The 21,285-nt window shown below is 37.1% G+C and overlaps 2 protein-coding genes across 4 annotated transcripts; both read left to right on the top strand.

Moving 5' to 3' along the window:
• Positions 1–5,094: 5,094 nt before the first annotated feature.
• Positions 5,095–7,143, top strand: LOC143469405 (uncharacterized). Of its 2 annotated transcripts, XM_076967087.1 has the most exons (4): positions 5,095–5,304; positions 5,373–5,507; positions 5,906–6,013; positions 6,811–7,143. In XM_076967087.1, the coding sequence occupies exons 1-4, from the start codon at positions 5,160–5,162 to the stop codon at positions 7,020–7,022; spliced, it is 600 nt and encodes a 199-aa protein (XP_076823202.1). In that variant the 5' UTR covers positions 5,095–5,159; the 3' UTR covers positions 7,023–7,143. The 2 variants fall into 2 exon arrangements, with proteins under 2 accessions (XP_076823202.1, XP_076823203.1); XM_076967088.1 differs by lacking the exon at positions 5,373–5,507.
• A 2,159-nt stretch (positions 7,144–9,302) lies between these two features.
• Positions 9,303–16,700, top strand: LOC143469052 (macrophage mannose receptor 1-like). 2 transcript variants are annotated; one of them, XM_076966603.1, is made up of 19 exons: positions 9,303–9,464; positions 9,894–9,932; positions 10,063–10,187; positions 10,519–10,732; positions 11,223–11,322; positions 11,388–11,532; positions 11,709–11,909; positions 12,040–12,136; positions 12,245–12,388; positions 12,485–12,612; positions 12,755–12,904; positions 13,029–13,269; positions 13,495–13,619; positions 13,704–13,837; positions 14,145–14,316; positions 14,402–14,576; positions 14,895–15,062; positions 15,430–15,827; positions 15,902–16,700. In XM_076966603.1, the coding sequence occupies exons 4-19, from the start codon at positions 10,531–10,533 to the stop codon at positions 15,926–15,928; spliced, it is 2,607 nt and encodes an 868-aa protein (XP_076822718.1). In that variant the 5' UTR covers positions 9,303–9,464; positions 9,894–9,932; positions 10,063–10,187; positions 10,519–10,530; the 3' UTR covers positions 15,929–16,700. The 2 variants fall into 2 exon arrangements, with proteins under 2 accessions (XP_076822718.1, XP_076822719.1); XM_076966604.1 differs by having other exon boundaries at positions 9,303–9,932.
• Positions 16,701–21,285: the final 4,585 nt, after the last annotated feature.

The following is a 21,285-nucleotide window of genomic DNA, read 5'->3' as shown; positions in this document are numbered from 1 at the left end:
ATTGTCTTTTTTTTCTCGATTCTTGATATGTTTCCACGTGTTCAAGGAAAAATCACTATTGATGTGTAGCATACGTCATTTCACATATCTTAGCCCATAACGATAAGGCCGCAGAGCAAGTCGTGAATAGGTAGAATTTTAGGAGAGCAAAAAGAGAAAAAGTAAGTTTTACAATGTTTCAAATGTTTGAGCTACATCATATACTAAGTTAAATACTAAGTCTGAGAGAAAAGTGAACGTGCAACAAACTAGTTTCAATTTTTTTCAATAACTCGCGGCCCTCAACTAACTCTGTAAATATTTTACCAATGCACTTGTATACTAATGAGATATCATTCGTTTGCAAAATTTAGATAAAAGAAATAGGAAATACTTGATTATTTGTCTTATGCAGAGAAGTTGTTCGGTAAAGCTGCTGGTTACACATTAGCTAAGTTCTCCGTAATCAGGGTATACGTGGCAAGTTCTTGAGAGAGAGAGAGAGAGAGAGAGAGAGAGAGAGAGAGAGAGAGAGAGAGAGAGAGAGAAGCTGCAAAACATACGTGATCTTACACACTTTTTTTAATTGAAAGTTTTCCCCGAAGTTCGGGAAATAAAGTTTCAAAACAGGCAAATGGCAGCGTGGGAATAAGCTCCGTAGAATTGCGGGAAATCGCCAGAACAGGTTTGCCCTGTCTTGTTTGCACTTGCATTTAATATTTAAATTTTTCAGCTCTTTAACACAAAGAGTAGCCGCAAACAAGACAGAGAATTTACGCTGAAGACAAGCTCAAGCGCTTTTTGTAAATTACTGTACGAATTCGCATCAACTGACTCAGTGTATGTATGAAGTTCCAGCTATTAAAACTAGAAACACGTGTCAGATTTGTTTTCTTATTTTCTTGTACGGCTTCATTCACTTTAAATTTGCCGACGCCAGCACCGCTTTGAATCGCAGTTTGAATGGATCAGTCGCTAGTTACGATGGTAAGTTAGGACCACATGCGCCATGCTATCAGGTAACGTCATTTTTTGCAATTTTTTGTTTCTGATTAGATCATTGCTTGGGTTATAGTTCGTCTTGTTCGGTGTGCCTTGACGAGATTCAATGCCAGTGGTGTGCAGAGACTAAAACTTGTCAATATCATTTGACCTCTTCTTGCAGAGACTTAAAGCGCGATTGTAAGAAAACCAAATAGAGTAAAGTTGGATGGATGTAAATGATGTCAACCGAGTTCCATGCTGTAGTTATCTTCAACTTGAACCTTGCAATTTAGGCTGTTGGACTTCAGGAGACTGCTGGTCATGCAAGCGACTTGGATGCGTTTGGTGCGATGACTCGAAAGTTTGCGTCAATTCCTACTCACTGTGCGATTCAACGACAAACCATTGCTATCGTAAGCAATAAACCTTAATTTGATTCTTCTAGATTTTACTTGAAACCTCGAACTTTTGCGACTGTAATTTCGAATTTGGTTTCAGATCAAGACGGGTTACCAACATGGGCCTGCGTTCTTCTTGGTGTCGTTGGTTTGTTTATTATAGTGTTCACACTCATTGTAGCGTGGGCTGCTTGCTTTGGTGAGAAAGATGTCAGAGATGCCAGTAGGCTGTGTTGTTTGGCGGTCACTGTATTTCGTATTCTTTGCAGTTGCGTTACGGGTTGATTCTGAGTCATTGTTTGAAACGACTGAATTTCATTTGGTTTTTCCAATGTTTGTTAAATGTTTAAAGATGTTAAAATTTTTCACAAGTAACTATCAAATCCAATATATTGATGATATAATCTAGTTGATAAAACAACTACAAAATGGCTATGTTAGAAAGATTTTTCTTGAAATTTATTTATTGTGACCAAATTTATGTAACCATAAGTCATCATCATCACCACGTAAGCTTTGAAGAAATTCGTAATCAAATTGATGAGTTGTAATAGGCGGTTTCCACTAAAAAGTATTCGAAATGCTCTGTATTAAACATCAACATGACAAACAAAAAATTGTCGGAGTAGCAGACCAACAGTAAAAGCATGGGCAGAGTGCAGGTGATATACATACAAATAACTTATTAACCTAATGTGCATATAATCATGATTGCAGATTCGCTGAAGTATTGCATGAGAGTACAAAAGTTCGGCATCGATATAATTTTGGATGTGTCTTTGTCATTGTGGCTTGGTTATGAAGATTCTAGCTTCAAGCTATTTTTTCCGAAAGCTATTATTTATCGAATATTTGCAATATTTGATAGAGGCATGGATTATAATTTTTTAGATAAAAAATTACTAAAGTTTTTGGAAGCTTGAAATAGTGCTGTAATTTATTTTGTAGAAAAATGCGCTCCACTATACTACTAAAGTTTCTAGATACCGCTCCACTAAATAGGAGTATAAGCTATAGCCATATTGGAAAAACTTATGTCAGGTTCATCAATCAAAAACCTGAACATTGCAGTTTCATATTTTGCAAGTTGTTTTCAATTCACGGTAAACAGAAAGTAAAATTTTTTAGTTTGTCAGAAGTGAAGTTGCTAGAAATTGTCAGGGCCAGTTAGGCTACAGAAAATAAAGTACCAGACTCCCAAGTTCATTGTTAATTATGATTTATGAATGGGGTTGAGCCTTAACTACTTTGCTTTTGTCTGTTTTGAATGACATAAATAGAAAGAACTGTTTTCACCTGGTTCAACTACATAGGTGCCAACTTATAGCCATAATACGCTGTGTTGGCCGCTACGTTTGTTTTATGATATTTATCGTCATCACATCGGTTACCGGAAAGAATATTGAAATAGTCACCAAGAATCAAACTGATGAAAAACAACTGTTTAAATATGATGACGAAGGTAAAGCAAATGTGTGATGTCATAATTAGTTTTAAGTTAAATTCTTTTTTACGTAACGAACAGCATATTGTCTGCCGTACACAACATCTTGCGAGAGATGCATTGAGCAGAACTCGTGCCTTTGATGCCCGGCTACTTCAACCTGCGTCAGCTCCTTTTCTTTGTGTGATTCGAAAGTCCGTTCTTGTTCGTCCAACAGCAGTAAGTTTCCATTTATATACGTAATTGTTGGTCCGCTCCATTCCTATAACGTTAATGAAACCATGTAGGTGACACTTTGGTGTGCTTATCTACATTGAAAATTATCTTAAGCAGCGCTGTCAGCACTTAACTGAAACCCGGCAAATGCTGAATGTTATCGTTAACTTCGGTACTTACCATTCATTTCTTTTAGACGCTTTTCCGGTTGGGGCCTCAGTGCTAGTTGCGCTTGGCATTGCAGCAATTGTATTGTTTGTGGGCGTGAAATGCCTTGGCTGGGACCGTACCAAAGAAGTGTTTAAGTTTTTGTGGCTGTGCCAAGCTTTGGCGCAATGTTTAGGTGACTGTGTGGAAGGTTGATCTTGTAAGTTTTGCCCAAAGTGATTTTGGGATTGTTGACCTTCCGCATTCTTCTTTGCTTGTAAAATGTAAAACAAACCTGTACAGATCTGTCATTTTCAGCAAGATCATCGTTTTCTTCGCAGCCTGCTCTCAAAGGTGATTCAAAAAGATGATTAGAGAAAAATTAAAAAAGCTAATCATTGCTTATTACCTGAGATTCGTAATTTCGAACTGTCGTCTATAATACATGTTATCATAAAATAGACAAACTTTGCCGCCATTTTGATGAAGATTGGACTATTGTTCCTAACAATTTATTGTAATTTTATTGCAAACAACAGCTAGTTGTTTTAACAAAGGCCTCGAATTTTGGCATTTTTATCATCGGCATTAGTTCTTCAAACCTGTCAACCAATCTTTGAGTGACCGTTAAAAGCAAACACTCACTTTAAACGCGGCACTCTAACTTCGTCACCACTTCACTTTGTATACATCACCTTTGACCTCGAATGTTTGATGATGTTCTTTAATTTCTTTGTGATTGGAAAAGCCAAAGTATTAATCAAAATCTTATAAACAACTACAATTAACTTTGACTAAACGCTTTAATTTTTATACTTGATTAAAAAGCTTGATTCGGGCATGAAAAGGATTAAACCATCTACCGTTGGGATTTATCGAAGGTGTCGTGTAGACTTTTTACTTTGTAAGTTTTTATTCATTTATACTTGCCATAAACTAACTGTAGCAGTTATATTGATTAATGTGACTGAGTTTGTTCCCATCTATTTATCATTTATTTTACCAATACACGTTTTCAGACGCCCAGTGGTAATTAAATATCATTTAAAGTTAAATAGACAAATGAAATTAGTTATAGTAAATCACAGCTGTAATCTTACACTTTCTAAAACGGTTTATTTTCCTACCTTGTGGTAAATGTATGCTTGTTTCAACCAACCGTCTTAAATGTCGGCCAAACAAAGAAGTTACCTTGATGATGGTAGCCTATATATTTCTAGCCTGGCAATCATCCCACATAGTAGAGCAAATATTTTGCTTAGCTTGGTTTGTTTGACAACATACTTCTGCTTGGTGATAAGATATTTATCGAGAAAACTTTTTCTATCCATATCGAGACACACACCTTTTTTTAATCGTTGCGTGTTCGTGTGATGGTTTTGTTATGGAGATGGTTGATTAGTTGTGATTTGCTTTAAGCTGTAGGTATTCATCGCTGAAGATCGCGTCATCAGGTGTAGCTTTGCAAAACTAATTTCTTTTGCACTTAAAACATAAATAATGCTGTCATTGCTTTGACAAGAAATTATTTTATAACTAAAAAAACCACAAAAAATAAGAAAGATAACGCATGTGACCATAGCAAAAACCTGACTTGCTTGTAACACCTACCAGCCAACAGAAACTTAACGTTAAAAATATCCAGTTTGCAGTGAGCAAGGAGTAAAAGTTTCCATTAATGTTTTCAAGAGCCTGCATTTTTATTAAAGTTTCTTGTGGCTAGTTTAATTACGGTAAAACTAAAGTGACAGAAGCCATGATATAAGCGTGGATAAAATTAACGGTACTGATAAAATGCATGACAATGTAATAGTGTAATATTGAGCTAAGTCTCAAATCGACATTACAATAGCTAAGCAGAGCTATAGGTCATGTCTATGCTATGGAGGTTTTGTCAAAAAAATAAAAAACATTTATTTAGGAAAATAGTTAGGTTTATTAGCCTATAACAGCAATTTGCTTGACATAGCACTGATCTTTTATTCAATAACATGAGAAAAACCGGCAATGTCTTTCAAGTTGGTTCTTTCGCGTTCTTCTGCTGGGCAGTTTGGCTTGATGTGGTCAGTTCAGCGAACATCAATACAGTCATGTCCAGGAATCAAGGCAACTTGAAGTCATTTGAAATAAATGAAGGTGAATGAAGTTGATCAAACTGCCAAGACTTGTCGCTAGTATTTATGTAGGTAATAACTACTTTTCAGAACGATGTTCAGCTCGTAGCTTCTCGTGCTCATATTGCGTTGCCTCTGATGACATCCCATGCCTTTGGTGTGAAGCGACCGGCAGTTGTCATTATTTTCGTTCATCAGCTTGCCCTCAATCATTAACGGATGTCTGTAAGAAATCTGTACTTTTTCTACAACATGCTATCTTACACCTTTAGTATTATATCAGAAAACCTTGGGCCGAAATGATTGATGTATTCTGCTTCATTGATCTCAATATAATTGCAAGTGACGTGACCTCGACATAGGTTAGGTGCCATTGCAGTGATGTGTGCATTTCGAAGATAGTTTTCAATGAATTTAGTTTCCGAAAATCCTGCCGTTCAAACGATTTATGCTTTCACTTTATTTTAAAGTTATTTGGTGATCCTGTAGCTTATGTTGCAAACATGAACTTTGCAGACATGAACTTTCTAGTACGATTAGACTTAGGTAATTATTGACCTAGTAAGCGCATGGTAGGCTATGTGGTGCAACAATAGCACACTTTAAAGAGGGATTATTATTAGGTTGCTCGAATTATTACAACTGCGAATCATGTGTAAACGACAACGAAGTGTGCGATTGGTGCGACGACACCAACAGTTGCGTATATTTCGCAAGTAATTCCTGCACCCGTAAGTACATGTCTAAGCCTACATTAGTTATTATTGACCTGTGTAATTAACCTAATAGTTAAGCAACAACAAGCTTTTAACCGGGAATGTTATCAGGCTGTTCAACACATTCCAACTACCATTCATGTTCCACCGACAATGAATGTCGGTGTGACGACACTGAGACTTGTATAGATGGTTCAGTTAATTGTTATTCAACAAACTCCTGCAAATTTAAGAACTCACAAGTTTTAAATTTGTTTTAGCCTCGCCCTGTTCAATACAGTTTGAAGGCAACGTTTTTGTCTCACTACTTACTTATCTGGGCCTGCAGATATTTTCTGGTAGATAAAGGTGAGCAGTAACGCGGTACGTTTTGAAAAAAGTACCGAATTACTTTTTTCAAGAAATATAAGTTGGTCCCGGTACTCGGTACTTTTAAAATGATTACGTCAAGGTTTTGGGTAGTATGTTTTTTAAAGCTTCATTTTAATTAAAACTTAATGCCAATTTTAGCGTTTTTTGTTCTTTTTTAATCTACAAACGTCCAATAAAGTCGTAAAGAGTGAGTTCACATATTGATATCGTTCATGATATCCGAAAAAATTACACTTGCAACAGAATCCGCGGCACAAAAAGTACTGTTACTGAGCACCAGCAAAGAACCGAATTACTTTTTCGAAATAGTACCGAATACCGACATCGTCGGTACATTTTTTACCAAGTACCGGTACCGACAGCACTTTCAAAGTACCGACTGCCCAGTGCCCACCTCGTTTTTTTTCTTTATGTTATTTTTTTGTTTGTTTTATTTGTAGACACAGATGACGGTTTACCTGCATGGGCTTGGGTAATTATTGCAGTGGGAATTGGGTTGTTGCTCTTATCAATCGTCTCTGTAATGTCGGTGAAATATTTTGGCGGTGAGGAAGAAGCCAAAGAAGCTTGCGCCTTGTGTATCGTGCTGGTGTACGTGTTTAAATTTTTAACTGTGCTTGTTCAGTTGGTCCAGGCGTGTGCTCCTGTGTGAAATATTACAGCGCTTTTATTACAATATGTATATTTTAGAAAGTGATTTTATTGAAATATTTGCACTTGTCTTGAATTGATACTGAGATTTGAATATCTTTTAATATGTTATTTGAGATTTTTATCAGCCATTCATATTCTAATAAACTTCTTTGGTCAAAAAACTATATCATGATATTATTGAACATGCAGCCGCTCATCAAACGCTATAACAAATTTTAATGTTTCATAAACTTTTCTGGTTGTTGTTGGAGTTTTTTATGAAAAGAAAACCCGGTTGTTACGGGAGCCGTTACCTCGATAAAATCCTGGCAGTGTAATACAGACTTATCCAGTTCATATTCTTAATGCAAATTATCCGTTGTGGGCTCAGGCGATTGTATCTGAACAGCATTACAAACAATTCCTGCGAACGAAAGGAAACTTGTTTAAGTGGCCTTGTCTTTGATGAACTCTTCTGCGGTTGGAGTGAAGTGACTAAGTCTTTTTTTTATTTTCCATCATCATCTTCATCAGCTTGTCATGAACCTTTAATGAGCTTTTGTAAGTCTTGACTTTTTCTACTGCTTGCTGCAAAGCTCGTGTTACAACAAATTAGCGACTTTTAACCAAGGTTTTATTGTTAGATTGCAAGAAGCGCACCAACTGCGAATCGTGTTTGAACTAAGCTGGGTGGAGACGTTGTGATGATACCAACACTTATGCTGAAGCCTTATTGGATAATTCTTGTTTTTCAACAAACTCTTGTCCATATAAAAGTTTCTATGTTAAATGTGCTTAAACGTTAGTATTTATCTAACTGATTACTCCCTTTTACACAGATACAGACCCTAACACGATACATTTGCCCCCCTGGGTAAACATGTTATTGCTTTGGTAAGGCCTCTTTTACTTTTGGAGTTGTCGGCCTACTGCTCTATTTGATATGAACGACCATGAGCACTTGAGCATGCCAGCGGTATGTTGGGGAGACGATCATGATAATCACCTTGGTCATAAACGGTTGTTTATACCACAACAAAATTACTTCTATTAAATGCTTGTTTTTGTTAATTGATGATATTGAGGTTTTGGAGTTTTATCCTTTTATCAAGCTACAGCACAATCGATGAAATATATGCATATTGTTCTATTCTATTATTCCTTATTCCTATATATTCCACCAAATCAGTTCGACTTCGATACTTTGCGTTCAATACCTTTATACACCATCGTTGTGAAAACACTCCCGTTGGGTATACGCTATATTCCGCGTTTCGCATGGATGGAGCAGAGCCAACAGATGTTAAAATGTAAGTTTTCCGGAATAGCGCACAGAACAATTCGATTCCAGGACTCGATCAGTGGAAGATTATCGAGGAGTTTTATTTTAGCAAAGAGCAAAGACTACAACCCTCATATGAAGATAAGCGTTTACTGGTATTATAAAAATATTTGAAGTTTTTCTATCAATGATCGCGACCTACAGTTTGAGAAGCTTTACTCTAAATGACACGATGCAAACAAACAAACGACGATCAACTTTATTAACCTGTTTAAGGTGGCCCAGTTGTTTCTATTGTATGCAAGATTTCGTTATAATATTTGTCTAAAAGTTTGTTTGATGGGTCATTTCGAAAGTTAAGTTAGTTAGCTAAAGTTAGGATGTTAACCGTTGTAGTTATAGCACAATAAAACACATGCTCACGAACAGTTAACGAGCAGGAAAAAGTGACAAAGCCCAAGGGCTTAAAACATGCGATATAGCAATAATAGAATTGTGCTACAATATGGTAGATTGGCATGGCCACCAAACCCACAAAATAGTTCCTAATTAAATAAAAATAAAATAATACAAAAAAATTGCATCACGCTTCTGAGGACGTAGAAAGTATGATTGTTTACCACGAAAATCGTTTATGGAAACATGAGTCCGTCACTACAGCATGAACTTTATTTACCAAACAGGGCTGAAACTTGTGCCTTAAAAGGACAACTTTAACTTCATGATCAACTTATAATTGCGATGGATAGTAGCTTGCCCATGTTACAAGAATCACGTGATTACAGGACAAACACACCTTTGGCCTCCAAGGGACTATATGTGAAAAAATACCAATTAAATGTTGCAAAAAAATAATAATTAACTTACAACAAGCTGTTTGCATTGTTTAAACGATCAATGCTAAATAATTGCATTGTACCTGTAGGTATCTGTCGACATTCGATACCTGTTGATAGTTGTCGAAGCGTTTTGAAAACGTGGTTAATGAAAGCAATTGCTTCGATAATGCAAGTTTGTCTGTTGAATTGAGTTTGTCTTTGATAGATGAGCAGTGAGCGATTGACAGAAGTTTGCAATAGTTTGAATGTGCTTTGAGTGAACTGAACTTTTAGGTGAACTTTTAGGTTGCAAACATGTTTTCTCGTGGTATATTTTTATTTACACTCTTCTTTTTGAAAGGTAAGCGTTAACTCAATTTTTGCTGTAAATAATATAGCAACGTAATGATCTGCTAAATGAAATATTGAAGAATACTGTTTGTAGCTAAGTAATTTTAGTGGTTGTAAATATTTGTATCGAATTCATGTCAAAATTGTGGGGGCTAAAATAGGGTCGAACAAAGTCCGAAAAACTTTTGAAATCTTTGATGATTCATTCTCTTTTCGTGAATAAGAAAATGTGCTTTTGCACAGTCTATATACTATGTCGAATTCATAACTTGCTGCTGGTAAAATTATTGACGGTTCTGTGGTGATCTAGTATGAGCATTTGTATAAATTAATACCGTGAGTTCTGTGCTTAACTTGGTCGAATTGTTAATCTATACTATAGCATTCAAATACAAACATTTGTTATCGTCATAAACTGCTTAAAACATTTTATTTTCAGTTCAAGCAACTGGAATAAAAACTTTGCTAACCCAGAAAGGTAATTAAGCGTAAAAGTTCATATTTACTTTGTCTCTATACTTACTCACATACTTACTTTGACTCATCCATTCAAATAGCGACGAACATCATCTTTCATTTATATTTTTTTACCGTCAATGACATCATAGATCTTGACTTCGGTCATGAAGACAAAAGAGACGTCCTCAAACAATCGATTGATACCAGCCTTGAAAATACTTGCGATACCTCAAATGGATGGGCCTGGGACTGGAGGGGCGATTATTGCTACCAGGTGCGTCATCAGTTGTAATAAAATGGGAAGTATGACTCAAGTCTCTTTAAGTCAAGCTGTGAAATGAGTTAAAGTAACTTCAGAAATGGTAAAATAGTTATATCAATTTCACCAACTCGGGATAATTTGCAGTAGAAACGGCTCTTCTGGGCATTCGATTATGACGTGTTTCATCTGTACTTGGCTTGATTAGAGATTTATTCAACTTGAAGTAACACGTATTACGCCTTACGCCTTACGCCTTACGCCTTACGCCTTACGCCTTACGCCTTACGCCTTACGCCTTACGCCTTACGCCTTACGCCTTACGCCTTACGCCTTACGCCTCCAGATTCATTAATATATGGATGAAGAGAGCGAGAAACGTCTGAACTGGCAGGATGCCCTGGAATTCTGCCAAGTTCAAGGAGCTGATCTTGTCTCTATTCACAGCGATGAAGAAATCACCATCATTACGAATCTTGTGCTTCAGCAAACAAACTACTCTTTCGTTTATTTTTGGATCGGGTTGAATAATCTTAATCAAGTCTATCAATGGACAGATGGTAAACCGTTAAACTATAATTTTATTTAACGACTTTCAAGCCAACACTTATATAAAGATATCGGATTTAACAAAGCAAACACTGTTGATAGAAATGTAATGGTAGAGGTTTCAGGAATTGTTCATACATTTTGCCGCTTTCCAGTTGGCTTTCCAACTTTTAATCAATCAATTTATCTATCACTCTATTTTTCCTTTAGATTTACAGATATTGAGAATGAGCACGTATTGGAAATTGCTCAAATTGTTTGCTTTTGCTATAATTTAACAGTTATAGTATTTATTATTTATTATTTTATTACATATTTAGGATTTAGCAGTATTGTGTCTCTATAATTGTGCACTGTTTAGTATTTTATATCACTGAAATATAAGTAGTTTTACTTTGCTATTACTGTATGTTCTAAAGTTTTATACAAATCTTGTTTATTACACTGCGCAATAAAGTCCAGCTGTAAGCTGTAGCAGCTTTCACTAATATTTGTATCAAGGCTCGCCTGTCAACTTTACAAACTGGGACACAGGAGAACCCGATCACCCTCAAGGTTTTGAGAATTGCGCAGAAAGTCAACTTTACTATCATTACCCAGAGTAAGACCTTTGGTACGAACAGGACTTGCCATGTATTACCGTACAAACATTTTTTTAAATTTCAGTTGGAATAACCTTAATTGTGATATGACCCGTAATTTCATTTGTAAGATCCGGAAAGGCAAAAACCCCCAACCTTTACCCACTCCTCCCCAGCCTGAAGGTAACGAGGACCCATCGGCTTGCGGGAACAGCACAGATGGAACTTGGGTACGTAGTTAAAATTTTCAGGAGGCGGTAGCTGCCAACTTTTCCTAAGTGCAGTAGCTTGGGCAGTTCTCATCTTTATTAGCTCACGATTATGTGAAGTACTCAAGAAATAATTCTTTGCTCTGCCCATCTTTTTTCTATTGTTTAATTGCTAAGCTTTACCTGGGAAAATGCAGATCCGATATCAAGAGCCAGATACCGGCGACGACAAATGCTACATGTTCATCGACAACATAACACACGGCTGGCAGTATGCTGAGAACGACTGTATTACGAAAGGTGGACACTTGGTGGCCATACAGAGCTCTGGCGAAAACAGTTTCGTCTTATCGAGAGGTTATCAGACGAACGCGCAAGCTCTTTGGATTGGATTGAAGGTGATGACTTTAACACTTTACATTGTGACGTTGCTTATATAAGTACGATAAGCTGCACTTATCAATGCTAACATTATGTTTTTAATTGTTGGTCACAACGTAACAAATGTTTTCATTGTTTTATCAATAGAACGATAGCGGAAATACTTTCCACTGGGCAGATGGTTCCCCATATGTTTACACAAATTGGTCGCCCGGAGAACCAAACAACTACTACGACAGCGAAGGTAGATTGTTGCACAACTTGTTTTATGTCAACTTCATTCTCTGTCGTCAACCCGCGCGACGAAATCGGTTTGAAAATACGACTAACTGCGTCATCATTTTCGTCATAGGTTGCGTCACCATATCAACATACGACGGATTGTGGAATGACGACAATTGCGGTAGAAAGTTCGGGTATGTTTGTGAAAAGATGATGGGATCCACAGGAAGTAAAGTCGATCCAACTCCCCAGGCTACTGGAAACTGTCCAGCAGGTGACGTTTCTCTGCGTATGGACACATCATCGTGCAATGTGAAACTTCTGAGATTGGTTATGTGTTGTTATATTTGTGGTAACTGCCATATTTTAGGTTTTTCACCGTACGGAAACAACTGCTACGTCACTGGAGGTGGCAAGACAAATACATGGGATACTGCGCGGGAATGGTGCAAGAAAAACTCCGCTGAACTCGTTACTATTGGCAACGAATACGAGCAGGTTAGCGTGCAGAATGTTTTTAAAAGAAGTTAATTGTCTTCAGCTGCAAATGCCGGGTTAAACCGAATTTCGAAAGAACATGTCCTTCACTATATGCAAATTCCTTTGGAAATAACATGCAACGTCTGTTCATTGGTTACAGTCTTTTCTCAACAACTATCTCTACGAGAAAGGATCCACGTTTTGGATTGGTCTGAGTGACCGTTATACCGGCGTCGGCCAGTTTGTGTGGATTGACCAATCAGAAGTCGTCTATACCAACTGGGCTCCTGGCGAACCAGATGCATCTTACGTGAGTGTTTCACAGAAACCGTCTGTATCAATGTAACGATATAACGATTTAACAAAATTTAACGATTTACAGTTAACCACTTGATTTTTTTCTGTTGTTACTTCGCACTTTATGTTCTGCGCAGGAAGGATGCGCGGTGATATCACCTAGCAATGATGGTTACTGGGCCGACGCCGACTGTTACGGTTACAACCAGTTCGTTTGTTCCGTGAGGAAATCGACTTCGAACCCGGCCCCTCCTAACACCCAGAGTCCTATAGGATGCAAAAATGGATACTTGTCGTCAACACACGAACAGGCTTGCTATAAACTGATGGATCACGCCATGAGTTGGTACGATGCAAGGAAAGCTTGCCAGGCTGAAGGTAATTCATGCAACAACACTGAAATTAAGACTAGGATTTTTTAGAAGCTTTACCAAATCAAAAATGAAAAACATTATACCCTTTTATAGTTCTTATGTGTTGTTAATCGAGATTTATTTTGTAATTGCTTTTGCTTTACTCATTTGCCCTTCTTAGCTAAAAGAACGCTTGTTCGTGTAACTTGTAACTCTTTCTTGATTTAACTTCTGGTACATACTTGCAAAGGCTCCGAAACTGATTTGATGAGCGTCACTAATATTTACGACAACGACCTCATCAAAAGTTTGTTCTGGCGTGACGTCACATCCGGAGACAGCATGTGGCTCGGAATGAGCTTTGTAATCCAAGTGGCGAGTTTGTAAAACTAATTCAGTTTAATTTGTTCATCCAGAAGGATTGCGTTTAAGCCACCATTGCATTTTACGTTTCTGCAGACTTCTGGTAATGGAATTGGCAGTATTCAATTCACTTGGACAGACGGTGAGCCACTCATGTACACTAACTGGGCTGTTGGTGAACCGAGCATTGATGTTACAGCTTCCAGCAGCGGTTGCGTGCTGATTAACCGGTAAGGTCTAAATATCAGTCGAAACGTCCGATAAGTAAAATTGCTTTTACCGCCTTGGCTCTTTTATTACTTTTTTATGTAACTCTGTATCTCTGTATGTAACTCTGTAATTTATGTAACTCTGTAACTCTGTATGTAACTATCTCTCTAAATCTTCTTCTTCTGTATTCCATTTACCTATTTATTCCTTGGATCGTAACTCTCAACACTTTGCTCATACCGTGAAGTTTGGTTTTACTTACAAATGTCTTATTTGAGCATCCAAGTACAGGCTACAAGGAATTATCTTCTAATTTTCTCCATCCAGGGATGGGAGTTGGTTTGCAGTCCCCACCACGGGCACCGGGGTATCTTGCGCTACATCTTTGCCCTTTGTCTGCAAGCAAACACTTGGTACAATTCCAACGACTCCTGTGCCTGGTACCGGTACCTGTGATCCTGGGTTCTTTGCGTACGGCGACTACTGCTACCTCATCAGTGTAATTCCCTGTTTTGAAAATCAAAGCTTTCAAAAAAAGATATCAAATAAAGCAAGATTTTAGAAAACTATGAATATTTTCATAGTTTGGAACGACTGATGCCACATCGCGTTCTTGGTACGAATCTGCCATCGAATGTGAAGAAAGGGGAGCCGCCCTTGCAAGTTTCCACAATATTGAAGAGGTGCAAGCTGTGATTGACGCAATTGGTACCACCCCATCTCACAATCTATTCATCGGGATGTCTAGCAATGAATTTGGTAAACGATGCGGTATATTAATTCTACTGCAGTCATACTCTAAGTGTCAGCTTAATCTAAAAACTTTAGTTATGTGTGTTTAACGCTGCATTTCGAAATGAATTATAACTAAATTGTACTCATGAGGCACGTATTAGCTTCCGAACTACAGTGTTTAACCTGAAAGCGATACTTTATTATTGTATGACACAATAATCTCCATATAAGCAGAGCGTTAGTGGTAGAAAACATGTACGATATAATCAGATTAAATAGGCTGTATCTTTTAACAAAACATCTGAAAGGTCTTACTGACATTGCCTCCTATTTGCTAAACAGAGATCTGGCAGTGGAAAGATGGCACCCCTGCAGACTTCTTCAACTGGGCAAATTACGAACCGAACGGCCAGAATGGAACGAAATGCGTTGAGATGTATCCATGGGATGGAACATGGAACGATATCAGTTGCTACGGAATAAGAGGTTACATCTGTAAAAAGTATCAAGGTAAGTGAAAAAGTGAAATGTTGTGGCAGAAATGATGTCTTCTTGTCTATTGTTGTGTATATGCTGTTGTACTAAACATCAAAAAGAATTTCTAAATTTGTTTATTGGTAAACAAAATCAATATGCAACTACATTGAGATGGAAAAACTTACACCTTTCAATAGAGGTTATGTATATGATGCAACATTGCAACATACACTAAAATTTACGAATAAAAAACAAGGTACTGGAGTATAAAATAAAAGGATCTTAGGCAACTGATTATCGACAATAGCTTCATATACAGCAACGTTGCATATAATAATCCGCATCATTACATGATGCCATAACAGTTGTACTTTGACCGAACGTGCTCACCTTATCCTAGGAGCAACTACCAGTCTTCCGAGGCAAACCACCAAACCATCAGAAGAATCAACAGCTGGATCTTCAGAAGCTATAATCAGTTCTTTCGGCCAACGTACCACGACTTCAGAAACGTCAACAACAGCTATTAGTGCTTCGGGCCAACCGGTCACGGTAAAAGAACCGGTAACTGGCAAAGGTATAACAGCTGGTGCCATTGTTGGAATAGTCATTGCCGTGCTTGTCGTGATGGTTCTTATTACCGGAGGAGTCTACATCTTCATGGGATCGTCCGGTAAGAGTATGCCGAGTGTGAGCATGCCATCCTTCACAATGCCCAACTTCACTTCCTCAACAAAGAGCCCTTCCAGCAATGCCGAGACCTCCAAAGAATTCGACAATCCCATGGCTTTGGGTGATGTAAGTGGGACGTTTTACTATACTTTGTGATAAAAATCGTGGTACATTCACATTTAAGCTGTGTATTCTTTCAGGGCGGAGGCTATCATTCCGTGGCGTAAAACTTGCAGGGTTACTTGATCTGGAAATTACTGTTTCATGCTTTGTTAGCGTCCAAAATACCTCGATAATCCAAATCAAAATCCAACTCCAGCTTGTTTCTGCACGTTGGGTACCGTATATAGTGACAATCTATGCCAGTGGTGGGCAAACTGCGGCTCGCCGACATGTTTTTTGTGGCTCTTCTAGTCGAATCGTAAAATTCCAAAAAAATTGTAAAGGCTACCAAGAGTACCGTTTATGATCGTTTCTCTCTTTTTCGTTTCTTTATTTAGGCCAGTATTTACGACAAGATGTTGATTATCCACAATTTAATGATATTTTTAGATTGAGGAATGCAGATATGGAACAACTAAACGATATAAACTATTTATGACGTCATAAGTTCTTATGACTTGGCTCGTCAGTAAAAATTTAAAAACCAATGCGGCTCTCGGGTTCAAAAAGGTTGCCCACCCCTGATCTATGCGCTCATTGACCTTTCGTCTAAATAAGTTTACGACGACTATTAATCAGATGGTTTCACACTTAATAAGCGTATTTTCATTTACTGAGCAATATTGACAAAAATTCCCTCTTATCGCTCGTTCTATCTTATCCTGATTGATTTGCTATAAACCAATGGCCACACTTATAGAATTGGAGGCAAGTTGTCATACACAGCAGGTTGCTTATCGCTCTGGTTTTCAAGATATCGAGAAAGCATTTCAACAATCTCTACCTCCAATAAAGCGAATCGTGCCTTGAGATTAAATTTTGTTTCAATTTTTACAACTTTTTGAACAAAAATGGACTGCAATGAGTCCAATTTAATTTGTACATTTTTGGACGTTTCCGTTCATTTTTCATTTCAGATCTATGATAGCCCGTAAATTTCATTTCGTTATTTGTAACATTGTTAAAATTTTTTGCTTAATTTCTATTTATTCTATTACACTGGCCAACAAAAAAATTTTGGCATGGAAGGTAAGAACGATTTTAGGGTATATCAGGGGCGCTGAGCTCGAAAATGCCATTAGTTTTTGCAAATTGGCTCTAGTTTTTAAGATATTAGCGAATTTTGATATTTTTGGTACCTTTTAATTTTGAACGTAGGTTGCATTTTATCTTAAGGAACAGCCTATATTAAATGTTGTTGTAAGTCTATCTGCACTAAAACCACAAGAATGAGCAAAAGCTAAAGACACAATGAGATTAACTAAAAGAAGAGGTGCTGCATAAGTCTATTCTTTTCCGTATATTCAACACAAAAAATGCCCCATTTATTCGTCTTTTCAACAGATTCTCCTAACATACTGCAATGTGTGAGACTAAGCTTCCAATACCACATTAAAACTTGCTTGAAGTGAACAATAAATAGCAGTAATTTGGTAATAACAAACCAAGTATGCCTAAGCCAACACAAGAAAGACGACAATTTGTAAAAACAGACAAAATAAACAAGCAATCAATTTTTTTATTTGCCACGGAGTATTCAAAACAAAACACCATACGAAAAAATATACCCATCTCAGGATGTGCATTAGTGAAGTTCTTAGATGCACTCTAGTTAATTACTCAAATTAGCTTAAAGTCATCTGCAGGAAAATTCTCTTGTACGACTTTCGCTTGTAGTCTGGTTGTGGACAGCTTCGCATTAGGCACCAGCAGTAATCTGCCATCATGTGAGTATCACATCTACCTTGATATCCTCATCTATTAATTTGATATCTTGGTGAAACCTTTCACCTTGTTCCTCACTCATATTTCCAAGGTTTTCAGGGAAGCGATCCAAGTGACTAAATAGATAGTGAACTTTTATGTTCATCCTTGATCCAAGAGCTTGAAAGTTTGTAAGCTTTACTTCTATGAGATCCACATAGTTGCTTGCTTTTGTGCTTCCAAGAAATCTTTTTACAACTGCAACGAAAGAGTGCCAGGCTGCCTTCTCAACTTCAGTCATATGTGATGGAAAAACTTAATATTAAATTAATTTTCGTATTTGTGGCCCATCAAAAATTCCTGCTTTCAGCGTTTCAATACTAAGACCAGGAAATACTTTGCACAGGTGATCAAAACAAGCACCATCTTTATCTAATCTAAAGCCTTGACAAATTGTTTCATCAAACCCAGTTTGATGTGCAATGTGGGTGAAATGATGCGATCACAAATGACCAAAGGTTCATTTACAATGTGTTTATCTTCGTGGACAAGCTGTTCTCGTATGGGCCATTCCTTTTTAATCCAGCGTTGATCAGTGGCCCGACTATCCTAGTAACAAATAAAGCAGGGATACTTGGTGTAGCCGCCTTGTTGTCCTAAGAGAAAGTTGAACATTTTCAAATCAACGCATATCTCCCAGTTATGCTCAGTATAAGAAAGTTTCTTCAAGATCATCTTTACACTTTGGTAGTGTTCCTTTAAAACGACTGAGTGGCCAATTGGAACACAGGCAAACTTATTTTCGTTGTGAAGTAGCACACATTTCAAGCCTTTTTTGGAGCTGTCAATGAATGACCTCTATTCTTCTGGTTTATACTCAAGTAGACCCATAGATGAAAGAAGTTCTTCGATGTTTTTACAGTACACAAAATTATCTTCTTGAGAGAAAAATTGCATTAACATTTCTTCTCTGTCCCGGTAAAACGTTATTTTTGTTGCCGAATCAAGAATGTTATGCTATGTGTTGATGTTAAGGCTTATGTTAGTGCTTGATGGGAGATGATATAAACTAATCTAAGGTCTTATTTACCTCACAAGCGAGAAATTTGTGCCAGACAACTCAACATTTGGGCAAAACTAAATAGCTGCTTCACATGGCTTCAGTTTTTGTTAACCTACGTTACTCACTAGCATACATTTGTAACTTTTCATGGCGTATTTAGGAAAAAGCAATATCTCAAAAACTAGAGCCAATTCAGCAAAAGTAATGGCATTTTCGGACTCAGCGCCCCTGATATACCCCTAAATCGATCTAACATATCATGCCTTTTGAAAAAAATTTTTTTTTGTTGGCCTGTGTTATTCATTATTCTATTTCATTTTTATCTTGACTTCCATTTTTATTTTCATTTTAGTTTTTACTCCAGTTTCTCCTTTTATTTTAATTTATATCTTCATTTTTATTTTCATATTCATTTCAATTTTGATTTTCACTTTAATTTTGATTCTGTTTTAACTCTCATGATAAATTAATCGTGATTTTGCGTTCTTCGAATTAATATGTGTTACTTTTTTCTCCGATCCACTTGATTTATGACTGTACCCTTATATGGCAAAGTTGGTCAAAATTGGAGCTCAATGTTTCAATGCTCTTCGCCGCGATTTCTTCAATTCCGACGACCACGGTCAAAACCAATATAAATCGCATCATGGTTACAGAATATTCATCCGCAGGCAGCTCAATTGGACAAAGAAAAGCGATAACTATAATTATTATTTAAGCTAAAACGATATCGTGTCAATGTTTTTAATAGCCAGACTAACGACTGTCCCAAAGAGATTCTAAACCCTGTTCCTGCTTACCTTGCCTTGAACTCTGATGAGGACAGTATACTATAATATGTTAAAGTACAGATGAGGCATATGCAGGTAGTATCTTCTGCATTTTGCATTGTAGGTATCTTTTTAATTTTTTGTAGCAAATGCAAACTTCACAAAAAAGGAAAATAAACTTAACCTAAATTTACCTTCTAATATAAACCCAACAACAAATCTAAAAAAGACAATAACGCTAATTTTTTGCTTACTAAGTGCTCTAACCAATTATAATTACCTTTCCATTAGTTATTGACTTATCACCATGAGGCAGCGTTAGAAGCGCAAAAAGGACAAGCGAGAACCAGGTTTTATTGTCATTGGTAACTTTATTTTGCCATTATTGTGTTGCTAGAACTTTTTAGTCGTATTGGTTTTGCCTCTTTGATATACACTATACATCAGATGCTTAAGGTATATTTTCTTTTTATCACGTTTTTGTAATTATCCTCTTTTCGTTAAGCTCTTGTTTTCTTTATTTCTTTTTAGCAATTGTGTTATTTAAACTTTATTTTGCAGCACCCACCACGCACGGCGTATATTTTCTTTTAAACGTTGCTCCCCTCCCCTCCAGTTGCTATCAACCCCAACACCCCAACGCCCCAACGCCCCAACGCCCCAACGCCCCAACGCCCCAACGCCCCAACGCCCCAACGCCCCAACGCCCCAACGCCCCAACGCCCCAACGCCCCAACGCCCCAACGCCCCAACGCCCCAACGCCCCAACGCCAATGACATCCAATTCTTTTTTCTTTCTTTTTTGTTATATTCGGTGCAACGACTCCGCGTAAAAGTATTCACAACATGGGTTTCATCGCAACATTTGTTATACGAGTCAGACCATTGCAGAAAACATGTAAACGGAAACATTTTCTTTACCATAACTCCAGCTAAAATAAAACTACTTCAAAAATGATAAATATTTTCACATCTGCTATGCCATAAACGTGAATATAATGCATTGATGAAAGCTGAAAAACCAAAAGCTATGGTATTGTCAAGTTTTTCCTCTGATAAAACAATTAAATAAAAAGTGAGTACAAACTTGGAAATAAAACATAGTTTAACGACTTTTGTTACAATCAAAATTTTCTTATTACTCGTTTAAATGTTTTTGCTGTTTTAGCCGCTTTTTGAACTTAGAATTACGAAAAAGTTCATTCTCTCAGCTATTAGGTCACGCTTTACTTGTACAAAGCGTTCATTGAGATACAGTAATACGATAACATTGCAATTTTGTGATAGAGTTGAATGATTTGGTTTTCACATCACCTCGCGCTGGCAGCAAAGAGCCGTTGTGTGTTAAATGCACATGCCGTCGGATTTTCTCTAATCTGTTGGTTTGAATTGAAAATAACTTTTTCCTTCTTGCAAAATTTGTTATCTATCATTGCACAGAATGTTGATTAACACATAATGCAATCAATATTCATCGCTGTCATTGTATAACAGCGTTGGGTTTTCTTTCTGTTTGAGGTTTTTCCCCTGAACGCGTAACTAATAACCATCCAAATTTTTTAGTTGGTTTCAAATTCAACCATCAATCATGTTTCTGATCATGAAACTATTGGATCACTAAAATACAGAAGCTTTGCGTAAGTTAATTTAATTGTGATGACTTTGTCACTTTTATCGTTTATTTACAGCGACACATGAACAAAAACGACAAAAATAACATGCCATGTAAATTACTTGCATAACAATATCAAGCTGATTATACGTCACAATACAAAACGAAAATGGCGGGGCAGTGATTAATCACTCAGCGATTTTGTGCTGTTTCATAAGTTTACGTGTTACTAGTCGTGTTGCCTCACCATTAAAAAGCGCTCGATCGACATTA

Source organism: Clavelina lepadiformis, chromosome 8 (genome assembly GCF_947623445.1).
Source record: "Clavelina lepadiformis chromosome 8, kaClaLepa1.1, whole genome shotgun sequence".
Lineage (NCBI taxonomy): Eukaryota > Metazoa > Chordata > Ascidiacea > Aplousobranchia > Clavelinidae > Clavelina > Clavelina lepadiformis.
The sequence above is the reverse complement of the archived record's forward strand: the minus strand, read 5'-3'. Positions and strand labels throughout refer to the sequence as shown.